The 21,102-nt window shown below is 37.5% G+C and overlaps 2 protein-coding genes across 2 annotated transcripts; one reads left to right on the forward strand and one right to left on the reverse strand.

Annotated features, from left to right (window-relative positions):
• The first annotated feature begins 371 nt into the window (after positions 1–371).
• On the forward strand, positions 372–9,668 carry LOC139743849 (uncharacterized). Its single transcript, XM_071654309.1, has 6 exons — positions 372–426; positions 3,715–3,921; positions 5,920–5,981; positions 6,643–6,820; positions 8,146–8,299; positions 9,196–9,668. Exons 2-6 carry the CDS (start codon positions 3,741–3,743, stop codon positions 9,425–9,427), a joined length of 807 nt encoding a protein of 268 aa, XP_071510410.1. The 5' UTR covers positions 372–426; positions 3,715–3,740; the 3' UTR covers positions 9,428–9,668.
• A 5,484-nt stretch (positions 9,669–15,152) lies between these two features.
• LOC139744492 (uncharacterized) lies at positions 15,153–20,693 on the reverse strand. The gene is made up of 5 exons (XM_071654929.1): positions 20,353–20,693; positions 18,668–18,734; positions 17,106–17,224; positions 16,542–16,636; positions 15,153–15,249 (listed from the first exon to the last, which is right to left on the reverse strand). The coding sequence occupies exons 1-5, from the start codon at positions 20,691–20,693 to the stop codon at positions 15,185–15,187; spliced, it is 687 nt and encodes a 228-aa protein (XP_071511030.1). The 3' UTR covers positions 15,153–15,184.
• Positions 20,694–21,102: the final 409 nt, after the last annotated feature.

The raw sequence follows: 21,102 nt of genomic DNA on the forward strand, positions 1-21,102 counted from the left end.
ATACATACTACGTATTATAAAACTTGTAAACTAGATCTCTGTATTGTATATCATGTGCGAACATGGTCTGGGAATTCGAAATGGTCACTGCTCATATGGGTAATATACGGATCTCTCTTTGTTTATTGCCATTTTTGTGTCTTTTTCAATGATAGCATCATTGGTCAATGATTCATTACATCACTATTCCCTCACTTGGAATCCTTTTAAAAAAAAAAACATTTTCTATAAAAACCTCCTTTTCCCCTTTGAAGAAGTGTCTGCTTAATAGGTCACTGTGCGAATTATGTTCATACTCAATGTACATCCTACATGTTCATGTATTTCAGATGTTTATGAACTGGAAGGTTCCAACGCGTCTGTACAACAAGGATCCTACACACAATGGTACCAAACTCCACACAGACAAGAGCGGCTACAGCGAATGTAAGTAATAAATCCTGAACTTTATTACGTTTGGCTTTATTCATTGGTATGTAAACAATTGTATGAAATGGGAATTGTTTACTCCTCAAACTCTCTCTAACCTTTGGACTACAGTGTAAGAGTAATGTGTATAAATCATATTATATATTGTACCTGGTAGTCAAACGTTGCCTTTTCTCGAATCATGCCTTCCATCCCATCCGATACCATCCCATTAAAAAAATTTCTTGCCACATTCGAATTTAGACCAAACGGGCAGTACAATTTCTATAGAAAATAACATTTAAATAGCAAAGCTTTTTGTGTGTCAAAATTCACATTAAACTACGTACACTGTAGACGTGTAGTGATACATTGTACACCATTACTACAAGATTTGTAGGTAGCATCACCAACTCACATCATTAGTGTGTGCACAGGCACACAAATAAAATCAATACTGCAGCAAATACGAGCGATTCCCTCCAAAGTCATCATTACTTGTTTATTACAACACAGGAGACATTTTTTTCCTCCAGATTCACTTTAAAAAGGGGTGAATTAATACATCACTCAGACTGCCCATGATCATTTCACAAGAAATGTCCACACCATGTTCTTTACTTGAATAAATAGAGTTATATCAGAAAATGTAGCAATTTTGCCAAACATAAAAAGAATTTATAAAATTTGCATGTACTTAAAAACTGATATCAGTGGCAACCATTTATGCAAATCAGAAAAGGTGATGATCATGCACTTCATCCTGTCAACCCAGGAACACGCCTCTTAAAAGTGTTAACAAAACAATAATTGCCAAAAAGTACTTGCACAAAAACTGTGACACCTAAATGCAGTATTCTTATTTGATCCCCCTCCTGAAAGAAAAAAAGAAGAAGCAAATGCACACACAAACAAGCAACAGCAGCAGCAGCAACAACAATAACAACAACACATACGTGTACACACATGACAACAAAACCCCCATAGAAATACTAATTATTAAACCAGCATTGCATTTGGTTTGATGTATGTAGGTGTCAATATGTCCACTGCCCGAATTTGTACATGAAACACATGACAGATTATTTTATGTATAAAGTTTTATCATGTTTGAAATGCATTTCTTGTGAAATGATCATGGGCAGTTTCATTTAAAATCTATGAATAAAATTTACCTTCTGAAAAAAAAAAAAAATCATACACTGTTAATCAAGGAAATGCCGGTTACATGTTTCTTCTTTATTCAACAGAAAAATCCATTAATGAAATATATGGAAACAAGTACAAAATAGAAATTCAGACAAATCTAAATCAATTCATTGCATCACCAAGCACTCTCTATCCTGAGCATAGTTTCTGATACTAATAAAAAGAAAATGGATGCAATTTACACCCCTTTTCTGGCAAGTCTTTTCTTTTTCCATGTGAAAATCAAACAATCACCACAGCATAAATTCATCAATAACTTGAACACCAAGTCATCAGTTTAACAAATTATTCAGCAAGTGTATCTCTTCAAGGTTTTTCTTGAACCATCTTTTACAGAAAGAACTGATGACATAAATTTTGTCATAAATCTGTGGTTTGTGTGACAGCATTGGATGTGAAGTGTACCATTGCAGTAAAACTGGAAAGATTGTGGTGATGGGTTTGGGGGGAGCTCATCACATAATTTCATGTCAGGGAACACATTCAGTGGAATGTAAAATAAAAGAATAAGTAGTTAGCATCCTACAGCACTAAAAACATTGACTTTTACACATAGTTTTCATTTCAATGAGAGTATTTCATCAAATTGGACTCTCTTTAGCTTGAAATGACTTGTGTACTCATGAGCTTGGATGTAACCACAGAGCTGATACATTCAACTTAATGCATAGTTTTTAAGCACTGGTATAAGATGATACTGTAGGCACAACTAAATCAAAGGTAAATTTACTTTTCAGCCTTCCTGTCAATACATGCTCTTCTAAGCTATACTAGTTGCATTTTGCATATGGCAATATCAAAAGTAGCATACTGGGCTATGCAAACCAGTCTCCTCTCATTGGGGATTTATGGGAAAAGTAACTGTCTGGGGTTGCAGTAAATTCATATTTGTATTCGTAATCCTAAAACAGGATAGTCACCAGGTTTGATGGCAGTTTGGATGAAATTGAACATGAAAGATTCTAGCTTTTATCAAGAAACACTGTTCCCAAAGTGGTGATAAATGCTGGAGGCAGAATATCTTGGTATTCAAGCTTATTGGCAAAGTTGGGGAATTCGATACCTACTATGAAATTACCAGAGTCTTGCTCAAGTCACATGGGATTTCTACATGTATTTCATCTACTTGATTGTTATCCCATGTACAACCAATCTATGTTCTATTTGGGTGATTTTATCTACAACTTAACTATGGAAAATACCCAGTAACCAATGCAGTAACAATTCATATTCTCATTCTGTGTGGTTTTTTTCCTAATACTGGAATTCACTTCCCATTCACAGTGTATGTTCTATTTGGGTGACTTTATTTGCAACTAAACTATGCAGAATATCTAGCAGTTGGCTTGTAAAAATTCATATTCTCATTGTATTATGTTTCACATACTGGTTGAATCCAGCTTGAATCCAAATGAAGAGTGCCTTTTGCTGGATTTCACAATCAACTTTCTTGGAACCACTGCAGCAATTTTGCTGTCTTGATAATATTTCACAAAGGGATTGCAAAACACTTACTTACTAGATACGATGATGCACTGAGAGTTGTTTCTATCAATGTTCTTTACAATAAAACTTGCAGTCTCTCTTATATGGAGTCAATGTATTAACCCATTGAGGTTGAGCTGATTTTGCTATAACACACGTTTCCCATCTAGACACCTGCCTGACTTTACTCAGGACTTGTCTTCAATGGATTAAGATCACAAGCATTCCTAATATGTGACAACATAAGGGTCAAACCCAATAAAACAAAAAACATTTCTTCTAACGTACACAGCATTGTTTTCAAAGTATCCACCTAACTGGTCAAAAGTATGAATGAAGGATGAAAAGCAGTTCTACATTACATGACTAGAATCTATCTATGAGATGCAATCAACTTTGGTTATTCCAGGTCATTTGTGATAATATTGTGTGCAACTGTTACTGGTTTTCACACATTAATCAGTGTAAAATTATGTCTTCACAAGTCCTTTTCAGGTCCACTGGAAATGGTTGAGAAAGAAATAAGAACATGTCTTCATATAAGTCCTTTTCAAGTCCACTGAAAATGGTAAATGAAGTTAAAACAATTTCCATCCTGTGCTCCCACCACAGTTACAGACCATGAGAAGGTGGCCAAGATGGCAGAGAAGATCCCTCCGGCCTACCTGACCCGGAAGACGCACGGGGCCACGACCACCACCCACTTCACCCCGAAGCAGGGCATGCTGAGGCAGCTCCGTGAGCATGAGCTGGACGAGGAGATCATGCGAGAGATGTACTCTCGGGAGAAGAGAGGGAAGCCGAATAGATCTCCTGGAGGTATGACAATCACAATGAGAGTAATGACGTTAACACCGTGTGCCCTGTTACAACAAACACAGCAATAGTAAAATTTCATTGTCAATACAGTGGACTCCTGTTATAACGAAGTTCTTGGGACCGGCCGTTTTCTTTCGTTATATGAAGATTTCATTATAATCTAACAACAATTAAAAAAACATAAAACGGATAATGTTGCAGCCTGAATTTTTACCTTGTAACCGGAAATTCGTTATAACTGTGTTCATTATAACAGGAGTGCACTATACAACAGAGTAGAAATTCAGGTCCCAAAATTATCATCTACTAGTCTATCACCTTCACCTACTGTATTTGTTCAACTATAATGTAGAACAAAATATTATTTTCATTTATCATAACAAAAAAAAAAATGCCGGTCCCAAGGACTCTGTAATAGTGGGAGTCACCAGTATTGATAACAGAATAGAACAATACTACAATGTATGGTTCAATTTAATACCCAGCAGGGAGGGCTGTTGAACGCTAACACATCTCTCAAAGAGGGCCCTGTCGTTAATACCAAGGTACCCATTTTTACACCTTGGCCAAGAGGAACATCCTGGGTTAAAACAACTTGTCCAAGGATCCTATGCACTTGGCAAGGTTTGAAATCATGACTTCTATTCAAAAGTAATGTATCTTATCCACCACACCACCGATATGGGGCACCAAGTGTCACATAGTCTATTTCGTTACAAAACAGACCATGCAACACTTGGCGCCCCAAACACAGACACCACAGTGGCCCCAAAATATAGGCTTTTATGCAATTGGTTCCACAGGACTTTACATTGTACACTGGCATGAAAACTAATGAGATAAATAAATCATACATTCATCAGTTTCATTCGAATACTAAATCAAGAAGATACCTTGGGAAAGCAGTGGATGTGACCATGGCACTCCCATTATACACACTCCATTCCTCAAACATTTGTTATGACAGACCCTCCTGAAGACACATTCAATGAAGTCAATATAAGTTGAAGTTACTATGATGTCATGTTTTTCTACATGCGTATGTTATGTTTTCTTCTTTTTTGTGTGTGTCTATTAAGTATGCAAATTCTAGTATTTGATTATTGCTAAAGTATATTATGTAATGTAAATTATTGTAGAGTCTTGTAGTTATGTTGAATATAATATTACTTTTTGGTATGATTATGATATATGTAAGGCGCTTCGAAACTGTGTATTAAGCGCGATATAAATGTTAATTATTATTATTATAATCAGGGAGAATAAGTGAAGAGTTTGTTCGCAAAAACCGATAAGTCCATATTTGCCAAATGGAGATATTTGCGATTAAAAGTCAAGAAAAATAAAGATAATAATTATAAAATTTTTGCTTTTTTTTTGACCATAACTTCAAAAATATACCTTTATATGTAATGACCAATACATCATCTAAAAGGTATTATTTTTTACTTTATGACAGAGACCGTACTTCAAAATCTTCAAAAATGGACTTCTCGGTTTTTGCAAACAAACTCTTGAAGTGTACCACGCACATCAATGTACACACCCGTAACCAAAACCATTATACCAATGGTCATGAGACAGGATCACAGTTTTTGTTTGTTTGTGTGTTGTTGTTTTTTGTGCTTTTGTGTTTTGTGGGGGTTTTTTTTTGGAGGGGGGGGGGGGCAACATGATAACTGTCGTTGCAGAATGGAAGTATTTTTCTCTTATTTCTGTTCATGCTTCATAATTATACTTTTCCTTTTTAACAATGGCTAAAACAATAAAAAGAGGGGGAAAAAAGTGGTGTGATCCATGCATTACGTGGGAAGATGTACAGCCTTAAATGATTCTTGACTAAAATGCCATCGTAATGCTCACAGGTGGCTGTGAAATTTACCACATTGTTTGTGTCTAGCACCAATTAATAGGCGCCTATCTTTTTGCTTCTCATGTCTTCGGATGATGGGAAGTACACTACCAAAGGTCTTATTGCTATCTATTTCTTCCCTACAGTGACACGGTTTCCTGCTATGCCACTCCTATCGGCCAAGCTGAATGCTAAACCTAAAAGTGATGTAAGTACACAATCGGCTGTGCTTGTTATCTAACTGCCACCTATATCACAGTACCCTACTGTGGTATGTTGTCCCCTGCGCAGAAGGGCCTCAGCATGAAATTTCACCCCAAAATTGAATTTTTGTTCATGACATCACTTGACAGAGTTTTGAAAGCTTTGTCATATGATGCTATCAGAGTTTGTTTTGTTTTTTGAGCCTACAAAACTTAAGGCCCTTCTGTCGGGCAGGCGACAGTAGATTGATTTTTTTTTAATACTTTTTTTTTGTTTCTTTACAAGTAACAGAGGGAGCAACAGCACATGACATTTTGATGTTTTGATCTATGTCTCTGATTTTTCTGTTTTCTTATCAAAGGCAACATAATATCAGCATGGAGTTTCTCTTTAACTCTTTAGGCTTGGTTCTACTGTTAATTTACCCAATTAGCTGTTGTCACTACAGCATATTTGTTCAGACTTACACCTCACATATTCATTACCAGTAGCAATAGAACCATGTGCCAAAATAAAACTATTCCGAATAGGGATACCTCTTAGAATAAAGAGACATAGACAACAATATCACAATATGTTTATCATAATGTGTACAACTTTAGCTATTTGATAACACATGACAGTATTATACACTCATTCTGTTGTTCTCTCCTGCATGATTGCAGCGGCCTATAGATGCCGGTGTCATGCCGATACCAAACAGGGCGCTGACCATGTCCGGGAGGATCCGCCAAGACATCACCCAGGGAGACAAGAACTACATCAACAGTGCCTTTAACAAGCCCACAGAGGGTGAAACGGCCAAAGTGGTCAACAACTGGCTGGAGACAGCCAGCCCAAGAGGTGTGAATACAGATATGGCTACTTTCCTCTGTTCATCATGATATTCATAAATCCTTTTCAAATAAGGTCACTAGACATACTGAGCTGTGCTCTTCATAACGACATTTGTTCTTAACCCTAAAGGGGCCGGGCTTTTTTGGCTATGCTCAGACGGGGGAGGGGAGATGGATTCCGCCCCCCCCCCCCCCCCAAGATCTCAGCCATCGGTGGTGCGATCGCGATGAAATTTTGCATGCGTGACCCACGTCAAAATCTACAAGATTGTGTCATAAGATTTTTTAAAATAATCAATTTCTAATTTTAATTAATTAATTATGCAAATTAAGCTCAAGATCATATTTTAGCCTAATTAAAAGCATTGAGAGTCTAATGTTTGATCTGTAAATCTGTTTTAGCACATTCAACAATTGTACATCACAAAAACTTACAAAACTCATTTCAATTCTTATGTATTTTATTGTTTTCAGAATTTCTTATGTATTTCTCTGTTTTTCAACTTTCGTTTTTTTCTTTGTTTTTTCATTGGAAATTGTCACTGACCACTTTTTTACCATAATTATCACAAAATTAATCAATGAAAGTGATTAATTGTAAAAATAATTGGGTTTTTATGACTTTTGTGACAGAGCACCGTTTTCCATAGGAAATGTACACAAAATCACAAAATTGTGCCCGTTTTGGGGCGACATTCCGTTACAAAAATGGGCGTGGCTTCGCAAAAGTATGCGTGGACGTTGCAAATTTGGTCTCAAAAGTTGCGCGAGACTTAAACAAAGAAAGTCAAGAAGCCTCGCGACGAGGCCTTCTCGCGTTACAGAATTATAGCGCAAAACGTCGCAAAACTCCCCCCCCCCCCCCCCCCCCCCCCCCCGGCCCTTTTAGGGTTAAGTTATAATCATACTTTTCTTTTGTATCAGAAAGTTACTTGCCATGTCAATAGTTCAGGTATGTACTTTTATCTTTTCTAGAGCACAACTGTGATGTGTTTTAAGCTCAGCAGGCATGCTTGTTGGTCAGATAGGTACATGTACATTGTACATACTTATATTGAATCATGACAACTATGGTGGCTGAGAACAGTGTAAAGAATTCAGCCAAGCTATACTACATCGGTGATTCATAGAAATGCCAACTCAGACCCCCATTTAATTTTTACTTCGATCTAAACTCAATTAGACTCTTGACTTCGACTGTGTAGCAAAGAAGTTTTGCCTGTAAAAATGTAATCATATTCTCCACAAAGCTGAGTTGACAAGGCTGCCGAGCTCAAGCTGTGTGCTGATTTGTTTGGTTAGTTTTTCTGTTTTTTTCCCCCTTCTCTACAGACCGAGAGCTGGCTGTGGAGTTCTTCAGCTCTCTTGCTGGCAAGAAGCTGATGGGAGGTCAGAATGAGGTCAACCAACCCAGGGCCAAGGGGAGTGGGGTGTGTAAGGTCAGCGATGCTACTCACTTGAAGGAGGTCCTCAATGCCCTCAAAACGTGAGTGCCTTGTGGTGAAGCAGAAATCATATATACATTAAAAGCAAAGATGTTTGGCAATCTGAAATGTTATGGCAGCTTGCACAAGGTTAAAAAAAAAATCTTTTTGTTTGACTGACAATTAATAAAAAGTTTGTAGTATCATTCTCCATGTTTCTGCGAGTTCCTTTGCAATACTGTATAAGCTGTTATTTTCGCAGGGGTTTAATTTTCGCGAATTCTGAGAATCACAGTTGGATTGCGAATTTAACAACACATGAAAATGCCTTGATGCGCTTGGATGATAGTGCATTTACATAATAGCGTCAGCATCAATTCGCAAGAACAACATCTCGCGAAAATATCTAAGCGAAAATTGTTCAGCGTATACAGTATGCCCCAGATTGAAGGGCAACATCTTTCATAGAGTACTGTAATGATGATGTCACTCTTTTGTTTCAATATATCTTTGGGTTGGAACTAGGTGTGTGTATGTTTTGCAATAACAGAGTTCACAAACTGGACCAGGTGAAGTTGTTTACAACCAGTTTCCATGGTGATTAATGGCTGTGACATCACACTTTGGTGCTCATATTTGTGAATGTCTTATGTCGTGATCTCTTTGCACAGACTGCCCAATATGACAGAACAACAGCACTACCTGAAGTAATATGAAGGTTATCTCTCAGTAACATGAAGGTTTATTTCTAATAAATCACGTACCCCAAATGTTGTCGAATCAGAAAATAATATCTTTACAATCACACATGCATACTCAGCAATTAGGGTGTTGGGATGTCACCAAATACAATGCAGAACATTTTCCCCTCTTACAGGTACCAACAAAAGGTAGGTTCTGACTTGGCCACATTAAAATCGAATACCCAGTACAAATTGCATATTTCTTTTCGCGACAGAGGAAAGCCCATACATCAGAGGGAAGCGCGGAATCTGCGACCGGGCGAGTCCAACCGTCGCCGACTCCGTCTCCTGTCTCCGTTCACCCGGCAACACAAGGAAGAGATGCAGACCTGGCACCATCTTCCAACTTTCAGACACACCGGTCCCGTTTCTAACACCATTGCCCTCTTCACCAGACCACATCGGCCGGCTCAACGCCATTTCACGATACATCCAGAATGGGAATAAGCCCAAAACTCTCACTTTTTTTCTTCTGTGTATATAGTATGATTAGTATAAACATCTCATTTTTAAACTTATTCATGGTGCATTGAGAGACATTATTTAACACTATCAAGAAACATGATTTATCTATCACCATGTCTGTTTCACACACACACACACACACACACACACAAAGAAATCCTTTAAGTAGTGTTCCATTATGTAACTGCTAAAATCTTAAACACTACATCCACAGAACTTATAATATCTACTGCTATGATTGTTGCTGTGCACATATCAGCTTGCTCTCGTGTGAAGAAAGCATGTAAAACATTGCTGTTTTTTCAAATCTATGTAGTTGCCTTGAAGTTATGGAAACTGTATTAAAACGAAACCTACGCTATAACCTTAGGAATGTGCAGTATGCCTTTTCAACTTGACCACATGATATCTCTGCAATATGTAGCATTAAAGTTAAACTTTTCGTCTTTCAAAACTGTCAGTGTGTTGCATGTGTTTGTGCGAGTTATGCTGTAAAAACTGAATTGAATCTACAGTGGAAACTAATATTATACATAAGGTACAAGAGTAGCATTTTCTTCACTAAGTATATCAAAACTACATCTTAAAACATTTATGAATATAATAAACTAGGCATGGATGTGAATGACCTTCAAAATCAATACTGAAAATCTGAAATCATGGTCTGATGTAGTCCTATGTGCATGCCAATCTTTTCTTTGTGCCACTTAAAACAACACCAAAAAAAAAACAACACATACCAAAAAAAAAACCACCACTATAAAGTGTATTTACTCAAAAAGTGGATAAAAATGTATTCAAATTCATTTTACCAGCATAGTGGTGAACATACAAATATTCTAGATTTTTTTTCCAGATACAGAATGTACGCCAGTCCTTTCTTTACATAGACAATTTGTTAAATTGTCTTCTTCTTTTTGAGAATTACTTCATATTGTGAATATTTCATGAGTCTCTCAGAAATATCAGTAACTAGAACAATTTGCTGCCCACTAAGGAGAGGAAAGAACACACTGGTGCAGGTTTGATATCAAAGCATTCCCAGCACCATGGTGGAAAGTGCTATAAAATCAAAACAATTATTTCAACAATCATTAAACATTGCAACTGATTGACAAATTGCACTGCATCGACGTAAATAAGCACTGAATTGATCAGTGTTTTAGTAGTAGCCATGATAAAAATCATGGGCGTACATACTTGTACATACTGATCAATTCAGTGCTTATTTACGTCGATGCAGGGCAATTTGTCAATCAGTTGCAATGAAAGCATCTCCACGGAAGAATTTCATGAATTTGAATCATTAAACATGCCAAAGTCCATCTACACGTGACTGAGTTTGGGCAAACTTTTTTTTTTTTAGTTTGTGGTTCTTTTCACCATGCCTGAGTGTGTATATTGTTTCATGCAGCACATAATAGTTCATGGCATTCCATACACATCGAGATAACGATGAGTCCCTTGACACTACAAAGTTATTGCAATAATCTGCAAAAAAAGCCCAATTATCTTTTTTTGTTGTTGAGAAAATTATAACTCTAGTCCTTTTGTTTTTACTTTTAATCTTAAACTTCATGTCAAGGAAATTTCAAAATCTGATATTTTCACATTGGAAGTTTTTTGTTTGTTTTTTGTTAGTTTGTTTTTTATAGGAAGCATGTTACTTTGTGATTCTGAACTGACCTACTGCATTTCAATGTTTAATCTCCCATCTGCTTTGCCGTGTATAAATCTCATGATCACTTTTCTCAACACTGTGTTTACCTCTTAAGTGGATTTCTTACTTATTTGTGGTAGGTTCAAGGACTTAAAATGGAGAATATCATTGATATCGGCTCTCGAGCAGTGATATTAGAAAGCACTGCCATAACTATTTCTCCTTCTAAAGGAAAGCCTTTAGAGGGAAACAGAGCCAAAGCAGAATGGCGATTTGAATGGAAATGATGATAATCAAAGCAAAACGACAGCAAAAGCGTCAGTTATTCACTACAGGTATTCAAATGGTCACAATGGTCTAAATGTGAAGGCAACACCTATATGGTATTATATGTGGACATTGAGATGGCCATGCTTGTGTTATTGTTATTTTGATATTTCTTGCATTGAATGCAATCATTTATTGTGTACACAAAGAGAAGTTAATCATTGCTTCTTTCCACCACTCTGCCTTCTTTCACAAAATCTTCACTCGACTTGGGTGTTGCTTCATCTATTTTTTTTTTCACTGTTTGCGTATGAAGAGAATCAATAGGGATAATATTTTCTTCTACAGGAGGACTAGCGTTATATTACCAGTTTTCTTCCATCACATCAAAATCTTATTGTAGCCAACCAATGATGTATATATAAAGATATACTGTATAAATGATACTTTGGAACTCAATTTTCCCTTCATTGTCACAAGAGTTTTGGTATATCTGTATTCCATATAACGGGAGTGCACTGTACAACCTTTTCCTGAAATGGCACCCTTTTCACAGGACAAACCCACTATAACCACGAATTTAAGATGATAGTTGCACTACATCTGTCACAGAAATTCAACTCATTCCTGTTTGAACCCCTCCCCCCCCCCCCCCCTCGGACTTGGAGGCTAATACTTTTAAATCTTATTGTAGCCAACCAATGATGAATACTGTATAAATGATACTTTGGAACTCAATTTTCCCTTCATTGTCACAAGAGTTTTGGTATATCTGTATTCCATATAACGGGAGTGCACTGTACAACCTTTTCCTGAAATGGCACCCTTTTCACAGGACAAACCCACTATAACCATGAATTGAAGATGATAGTTGCACTACATCTGTCTCAGAAATTCAACTCATTCCTGTTTGAACCCCTCCCCCCCCCCCCCCCCCCCCTCGGACTTGGAGGCTAATACTTTAAAAAAGTGTGCTGTCTGTGTAGAAGGCAATTTTGATCCATTCTAAAAATTTTTGTGATGATTTTAAGGTGTGATATGGCTGACTTGCCTCAAAAGGCTGTATATCCCTCATCACTCTTCTATGATAAATGAAAGTCCTGGAAGAATATTGAACACTGCTCTAAACATGGAATATTGTAAAACCAGAAATTAAAATGCAAACGAAAGTGTTTGTCTACTATACTGCTTTGGATGCCAGTGGCAATTTGCAAAAATTTCATGCCACAAATAAATTTTTGCTTTACAGTATTTGGCTACTGCAGGGGCATAAATGCCAATACCTTGAAGTAGTATACAATTCAAATACTTTCATGTACATTATATTAAGAAAGATGAAGAATGAAAAGACAATGCAAGTGAAAGGGACTGTACAGTACTGGTTGAGGTAGGGATTCATGTTTTGAACATTCCTAAGTGAGATAATGAAAAGCCTCTTATGAAATGTGAAAGAGCATGTAATTCTAAGAAGGATTCAAAGTTTATTTGATGAAAATTAGTTTTCAAATGGCTGAGATATCCAAAAATGTGCTAATAATAAAAGGCGACATGCCACAACTTTATTAGGATCTCTTTGTTTCGCCTTGTTTTTGGATATCTCAGCCATTTCAAAACCGATTTTCATCGAATAAACTTTTGATACCCCTTAGAACTGCATGCTCTTTGACATCTCATAGAGTGGTTTCTTAATATCTCATAAAACGTTAAAAGCTAAATCTTCACCTCGACCAGAACTGTACACACCCTTTAATAAGAAAAATTTGTAAAGCTGATTAAACTATTTCTCAACATCTAGCTTGTTTGTATGTATGTTTGCTTGCTTGTTTGTTTTTCCAGCTGGGTGACAAAGTTTGAGACCATGGATTTTTCTAAACTACTTACAAGTAGGTATTTTCAATGAGTATTGTGTCGTATTCAAAACCTACATGTTCGATTGTTGATCAGACTTTTAGCATCATGCTGATAAGGCTATCTTTGCACAATATGTATTGACGGTATTACCAAAGCCACAAATTTTACAAGCATACTTCATTGGACTATTAACCCGTTGAGGATGGACTGATTTTGCTACAACACACATTTCCCATAGACACCTGCCTGAGTATACTCGGTACGCGTCCTCAACGGGTTAATGGGTGTGAGAATGTACAGCTCATCAGAGGTGGAACTATCACAGTGGGAAGGCATGAGCTCTGATTTTCTGTATAACAGCTTTTTGTTTACACTGACGCAAGAATTCGAAAATATACCATGTTTGACTACTGTTTACACAAGCAAAGTTCATAAATTGTAATAGTCCGGGGGGGGGGGGGGGGGGGGGGTTATAATAATACTAGTAACACAAAATAAATAACTTGCGCAAAAGTTTCTACTTGTACACACAAGTTCTTGTGCAAGTAAATCAGGGGCTTTGATGATGGTATTGTGATGACTGAATTCAATAGGCAATGCATACCAAGAATGATTGTACACATATGATTTATTTTGGAGCTATTTTAATGATTCCGCCAGATTGAATTTACGATTATGAGGCTGTTAGCCTCTGAATAAAGAGGTATGAATTCAATATGCTTTTAAAAATGCATTCCTCTTTTACAAACGCATTCCTGGAATGAAACATACATGTGACAAAATGTTATAGTCATATAAGGCGTTTTCACATCAGCCCGATAAAAATCCAAGCTCGAGATATTTTTCGCGATTGTGAATTAGCGCGCTATTTCACTTCTTATTCACATCAGCCCGAAGAGAATTAGCCCGAATTTTTTTCGAGCTAATTCGACAGCCGAGTATGTGCAAACAGCATCAGTAATGTGTGTGCCCTCTCAAAAATTCCTCATGATTTGTGTGCAGTTTGCCTCGATCGATCGAGTCACACACGCTAGGCATGATGGGATGCATCGCGCTAATTTCTCGAGTCATTTTCACATTATCAAATAGCGCGCTACTATCCCGCTATTTCAGAAATTTCCCGAGTTGGACTTGAGAAATTTTCTCGATCAGAGCGATACAATTAGCGCGCTAATTTGTGTTCACATTATCAAATAGCGCGCTATTTCGCTATCGGGATAATTTCTCAAGTCAGAAAATAGCGCGCTATTTCGAAACATCGGGCTGATGTGAAAACGCCTACTGATACAGTATATGATAATCTTGTTAATTCTGTTGTGATTATGCACTGTATATGTCGTTATGTATGGTATGTTTTCATACCATTTCATGCTATCAACTTTATCTACCTGCTACATGTGTGGATGAAGCTACTGTGTTTTCTCTTTGTGTGAGCACACACTATACAAGAAATATACTGAATTACAGGTAAAAGAAAGAAAAAATATACAAACAAACTATGCAAATGGGTGTTAAATCTTCTTGGGTCTTTGAGTTTAATGCCTCTGTTTATGAAGACTTCAAGCTTGGATGTGAGCATGTATCATAATATGTGTAACTATGTATGTACATGTAATGTACACTTCTTTCTCCTCAGACGCATGGACTTCTGTATTTGCAAGTATCATGGAATTGTAGGGTTTCATTTTCTCAACAAATGATGTATGATTACCTGTGTTCATGCAGCCAAATTTCATCTCTGAACACAAAGAAGTCACTAAACATAGTGTGACAAAGACTTAACATCAAATTGAAATCAAAGGGAGTGTTTGGTGTTCAAAAGTCAGTAAGTAACCAACATCTGAAAAAGAACCCCACAAAAACAACAATAAATGAAACCTGAAAATGTTCCCTCCATGTCAAGTGGGTAATACATGTACCAAAGACACACCTGCATCAAGCATTCTATATGCCTATCTTAATCAGTCCCCATCGTGTATTCCCATCTCTTCATGAAGTTGTCGCGTTGTCACTCCTTCCAAAGAAGCTGCAACAGAGAAAGAGATGTGACAACTTAATTAAGTGCCTTGCACAAGAAGATATGACAGCAGAGAGAAATTATGTCACTCTGGAAGATCATATGTTTTGACCATCACTTATAGGTTTGGGCATCATATCTTAAAAGTACACTCAACATTAAATTGCCTTTCAAGAGAAAAATCCCAAATATGAAGGAGTAGAAGTTTCATGAGAATTGGGAAATAACATAAGAAAGTTATGGAATCTCCAAACAGCGATATTTGTTGCAACCAGATGTGTAAATTGAATGAGATTATGACATCATCACTTCACAACTACCCAATTGGCTTTAGCATAAAAACCTCTCTAATTCATCACATACAGTTCTGGTCGAGGTGTAGATTTAGCTTTTAACATTTTGCGAGATATTCAGAAACCACTCTATGAGATGTAAGGGGGAATGCAGTTCTAAGGGGTATCAACAGTTTATTCGATGAAAATCGGTTTTGAAATGGCTGAGATATCCAAAAACAAAGTGAAACAAAGAGATCCTAATAAAGTTGTGTCATGTCGCCTTTTATTATTAGCACTTTTTTGATATCTCAGCCATATGAAAACCAATTTTCATCAAATAAACGTTGAATCCTTCTCAAAATTACATGCTCTTTCATATTTCATAGGAGGCTTTTCATTATCTCACTTAGGAATGTTCAAAACATGAATCCCTATACCTAAACCAGTACTGTACAGTCCCTTTAAGTATTACCAATTCATAAAAATATAATGAAAGAGATGCATGTTTTATCTTCTTTTTTATGTCAAAACAGGAATTTTAAAGTAGATCTGCGTGTCGCTCAATAGGAGACGTGAAGCAATGACACAATTAACTCATCTAATGTGTGTGTACAACTGTAAAAACATAACAAACAAAGGGGTAAACAAAACAACATCCCCCCCCCCCATCTACCTCACTATCAAAATAGCTCAAGTTTGATTCCAATTGAGTCTAACTGAGCAATGTTGTGTGTAACCATGCCATCCCCTCTAATAGGAGGCAAAACACTCTGTCCTTTGGATAGGACATTCAACAGAGGTCCCATGTGTAAGGGAATCACAACTCATGCTAACAACAGACCCCCTTCGCTCATCCTTCATAAAGAGCAGGGTGTGATGACCCAGTGAAGTGGTCCACCCACATACATTCACACCAGAAAACGGGCGAATGATGCTGACCCTCATGGATCACCCCAGGTGACTACCAGTAGTGAGCAAACAGTAGCAAATAGACACATTGTGCCATGTGAAAATGAAGAGGGTCACCTATCCTCCCAAGCAACATCTGTGCCATGTCTTTCAGTTCGTTGTACTCGTGCATCTTCTTGATGTGAAGCTGGAGTTCTTCCTCCTTGCAACCCCTATGGTAAAAAAAAATCCATTCAATTAACTTCATTACCATAAATTACATTTACTGCATCGATGACACCTAAGGATTATTCATATTATTGCATTCAATTCATTTAACCCCCATGTATGAGGGATCTCATGAACGTGCATTTTGACAACAACTCAGCCTAACCTTATACTTACCGGTTATTAAAATTATACTTGGAAGTGATTCTGTCAGCAGTGACAGCACTCGCCTATTAAAGCCTAGACTAGAATTATCATCACCATCATCTGCTTCATCTTAATCCTTACCTGTTCCTTAGCAATTCATACATCAAACTTTTGCATTAATTCTCGGAAAATGAGCTATCCACTATGAAGAAATGATTTATGTGTATACAACATTCAAGACAGTTACCCACATTGCCCTCTTTCATTTCTATTTCTTGTTTGTTTTATTCCCTTTTTCCCCTATTATTTCCCTAATAGCATACTAACTCATTCTGCAGGCTTATGATTTCTTCATCCAGCTCTGATAATCTGGCTTGCAGTGTCTCATTGTCTCTCTGGACGCTCGCTGGAGTCTCCTCTGCCTGTCTTTCCTCAGATTTCCGTAACTGATTAAACATACGATAATATGAAAAGGACAAAAAGAAGAATAAAACATGAATACACTAGAAAAGCACTCTGAGAGCGCAGACCTCTGCCAAGCATGCAAATCATTTTCACCACTGATCTTGTTCTTCTATAGAGATATTTCCACCCATGCTGAGCTGAAAGTCGCCGATTTCCCAATATAGAAGCCTTTGTTACGTCATAAACCCTCAGCTGCACACTGCGCGCCTCACCCCAGCAGAAACTAGAGCACGCACTTTAAATACGCGCAGCCTGAACTCCCAAGTTCACTGACCCTCCCTGCCAAAATATCAAAAATCCTTCATAAATTCCCCCAAAATTCTTGGATCACTACCAAAAGTTAATCGTTTGTTACTCATGTCATTCTCAACCTTTCCTGCAAGTTTCATCCCAATCCGTTGTCTACTTTTTGAGTTATTTTGCGCACAGACAAACAAACGAACAAACAAACAAACGAACAAACAAACAAACGAACGAACGAACGAACGAACAAACGAACAAACCAACGGTAACGAAAACATAACCTCCTCCCTTGGCGGAGGTAATAATGTGTATCTTCTTCTTGTCAGTGTTTAAGCAGAGGAGTTAACTGCACAACAAATACTCCCATTAGTCATCTCTGTGCACTCTATTTTGCTGTTCTGTAGTGTACAGTCCTTCACAAAATCTGCCAAGTCAAACAGGCTCATTACATATCACATACATTGCATACAGGGATGAGAAAGGACAGCTCTCACATGCAAAGAAACACAAAATGTGTGCAGAAATGCGATTCTTTCTCCATCATTTCTTTCAATAAGTAATGCAAAATTGAAGGCGTCCATGGCACAAATACCACAATCACTCCAGCACCACTCGAAGTGAAGTTGAAAGGAAACAAATTGAACTGCACAGATAAGAACATACTTAGTATTCTGTTTCTCTAATTCCCTTCTCTGTGGCACTGTGAAACATTGCCAATAGAAACCCTCAATTTTGTGATAAGAGGACTACAGCATGCAGGATTTTGTAAACAAGTAAGATTCTCTCTGCATGATACTGCCAAAAGCTCTGGCACATGCAGCATGTACACACTAGCGTAGAAACAAATGTATGTAGGAATGTTACTATTCAATCCTCATTTCATGTGATGAGGCAGCAATCACACATTATAAAAATTTTACTTACTACCTAAAATAATTTGAAGGAGGATGCAAATTAAATTTTTGACAAATTTTGTGGTTAGATTATTTTTGTTTTTTTAATACTTCTGACAAACATCGTCGGTTGAAAGAAATATGGCCGTTCAGTAAGCTTGTTTATCTTTCACCGTGGAAGGCGTAATAGGTGTTTCTATACATCTATGGATGTAGATTGTCTTCAGTCAATGAGGACTAATATTATCAAGCTGCTTGTGGGGCTTCATTTTGTCAATTTGCACTTACTGGTGACTTGAAATCTCCGAACCTCTTTCTTGCTGAGACTGAGCGGAACTTTCTCTGTTGGCCCAATCTGGAAAATTTTGGGGAGGAAAGAAGACATTTCCGAAATTACTAGACTGTTTTATTACTATAAGTATAAAGTGTACTCAGGGCTGTTACACAAATAACTCACCTCATCACTTTTACAATCACAATACAAGTTACCACAACACACAAAAAAGGCTTTCATTTAAATCTAGTGTAAACAGACTAGTAGAGTACCAAGTAGTAGCTAGAAGTGCATTCTAAATGAAAGCTTTGTATATATATATATATATATATATTTTTTTTCAAATGTTGAATTTGAATGATGACATCACAATACCCAATGCAATGGGACATGGAGCTCTCTATTTTCTTAACCTATTCTTAATCTGTTGAGGACGAGTCCTGAGTATACTCGGGTAGGTGTCTGTAGTATGGGAAATGTGTGTTGGAGGAAAAAATCAGTCTGTCCTCAATGGGTTAAAATCTTTTCTTGTGTGCATTTATCAATTGATGCCAAACTTGAGCCTTGTAAGTGATCTACAATCGCGACAATGTATGCCTCTACCAGCTCTAGCTTGCTAACTCGAGCAGATTTTACGACACTATCGATTATCACCCAGAACGCTTTCATTGACGACAATCACGTTCTGCAGTAACTTGACATGCAGCGAAATAATTTACATTCAAAATCACACTCAAATTGCCATAAATTTATGTCTTGCCTTTTGGACATGAGGGTTTCTAAGAATACCAAGAATACACCAACTGCATGTAACAATGTCAAAGGCAGAGAACAGCACAACACTGTCATTGCACTCTTTTATGCAGGGGCGGATCCAGGGAGGACCACAACCGGCGCACCCCCCCCCCTTTATTTTTTGTTGTAACAAAAGAAATAAAAAGAAAAAATGGGGGAGGGGTGCGTGCGCCCCCCTTTAATTTTGTAAACATGCCCCCTCTTTACAGAATTCCTGGATCCGCCCCCGTTATGTATTCTCATAATGCGAAACTGCACTCCCTGCTGATAAACTGAGTCTGAGAACTCAGGCTGAACCACTGACCACGTCAGCAAGATTAGGGTGTGGTGGCGATACAACATTTGGTTCATTTATAAAGGGATGGTACAGTATTGGTCGATGAGAATTGGGCTTTTAACTTTTTTTGCAAGATAACAAGAAAACACTTATGATATAGTACAGAGCATACCATTTTAAGAGGAATTCAAAGTTTATTTGATGAAAATCGGGTTTGGAATGACTGAAACATCCAAAAACAAAGTAAAACAAAGCGATCGTAATAAAAATTAAAATTAAAATGTGGGTCCGGACCCACACTTTATTAGAATTGCTCTGTTTTGGATATCTCCTCAGCCATTTTAAAACCAATCTTCATCAAATAAACATTGAATTCCTCATGGAATTACATGCTCTTTCATATTTCTTAAGAGGTTTCTCATTATCTCACACACACACACACAAATGTTAGAAACCTGAAATTAGGTCTCAACCAAAACTATAACAATCCCTTTCACGTTATAAGTTAGCCTGACCAGACCGCTTCGTCGCTTCAGAAATCACGACAGCGGCTGCGTGTAGTTAGTTATAAGGTAACTGTTTATCACTAATCATGGTTATACTGTCACTGGTTATTAATTAATTTACCTCACAGTAGGAGTAGAGTTGCTTGCACCTGACAACGAACAAGATTTATTAGTGACAGTAGAGACAGAGCACCGCTTGATAACCGGGGTTGAGTTTGATCCCGTTTCATTTGTTGTTGGCGATATCTCCGACAAAAGTCTTGAGCCCGAGCTCGTGCATTCTCCTTCTATGGGAATCGTGCTTGCTTGATCCCCGGAGTTTCGGCCAGAAGGAGGAGTAGCAAAGGGGGGAGTCCAGCCAGTATTTTTACCTCCCAACGAACGTCCCAAACGGCGTCGTTTTACAACTCGGATGTGGCTGTCTGACAAATGTTTTGTAGTGTCACTTTGAGCCAACTCCATACCTGCGGTAGTCACTTTTTCACTGTACTGTGATGCAAAGAAATTATAAAAGGTCACGAGTCAAACATAAGTTACAACTGTAGATATACAATCAAATTCTCGCGGTATTCGACACGGCAGCAGCCTAGCATGTTCTCCATAAACTATGGAAAAAGAATACTACTAAAACGATGGCAATCCTAAAACGCCCTCTATAGGGCAGTGCCATACACTTTGGGACGAAGTATGATGTATTGTGTACAATAATGTACACGTACGACACGCACAGAACCTTGTGACGACACTGCACGAAGAGATTTTCGTGAGTGTATACCGGTAGTCTCCCTACAGTGAGAAAATTCTCTTTTGAAGTACAAAAAGGACTACAGAATTCTTTTTGAAAAATAATTACTATAAAGTATTATGACAT

The sequence above is a fragment of the Diadema antillarum genome, unplaced genomic scaffold (genome assembly GCF_040938485.1).
Source record: "Diadema antillarum isolate AM-2024a unplaced genomic scaffold, OU_Dant_1.0 scf00000035, whole genome shotgun sequence".
NCBI lineage: Eukaryota > Metazoa > Echinodermata > Echinoidea > Diadematoida > Diadematidae > Diadema > Diadema antillarum.

Excerpts from the sequence above, each read along its gene's own strand:
- LOC139743849 (XM_071654309.1), top strand. The coding sequence starts at position 3,741 with ATGGCAGAGAAGATCCCTCCGGCCTACCTGACCCGGAAGACGCACGGG. Across the intron at positions 6,821-8,145 it reads GGAGACAGCCAGCCCAAGAG|ACCGAGAGCTGGCTGTGGAG; the intron begins GTGTGAATACAG and ends CCTTCTCTACAG. Across the intron at positions 8,300-9,195 it reads GTCCTCAATGCCCTCAAAAC|AGGAAAGCCCATACATCAGA; the intron begins GTGAGTGCCTTG and ends TTTTCGCGACAG.
- LOC139744492 (XM_071654929.1), bottom strand. The coding sequence starts at position 20,693 with ATGGAGTTGGCTCAAAGTGACACTACAAAACATTTGTCAGACAGCCAC. Across the intron at positions 17,225-18,667 it reads TCGGAGATTTCAAGTCACCA|TTACGGAAATCTGAGGAAAG; the intron begins GTAAGTGCAAAT and ends ATGTTTAATCAG. Across the intron at positions 16,637-17,105 it reads ATCATAAGCCTGCAGAATGA|GGGTTGCAAGGAGGAAGAAC; the intron begins GTTAGTATGCTA and ends TTTTTACCATAG.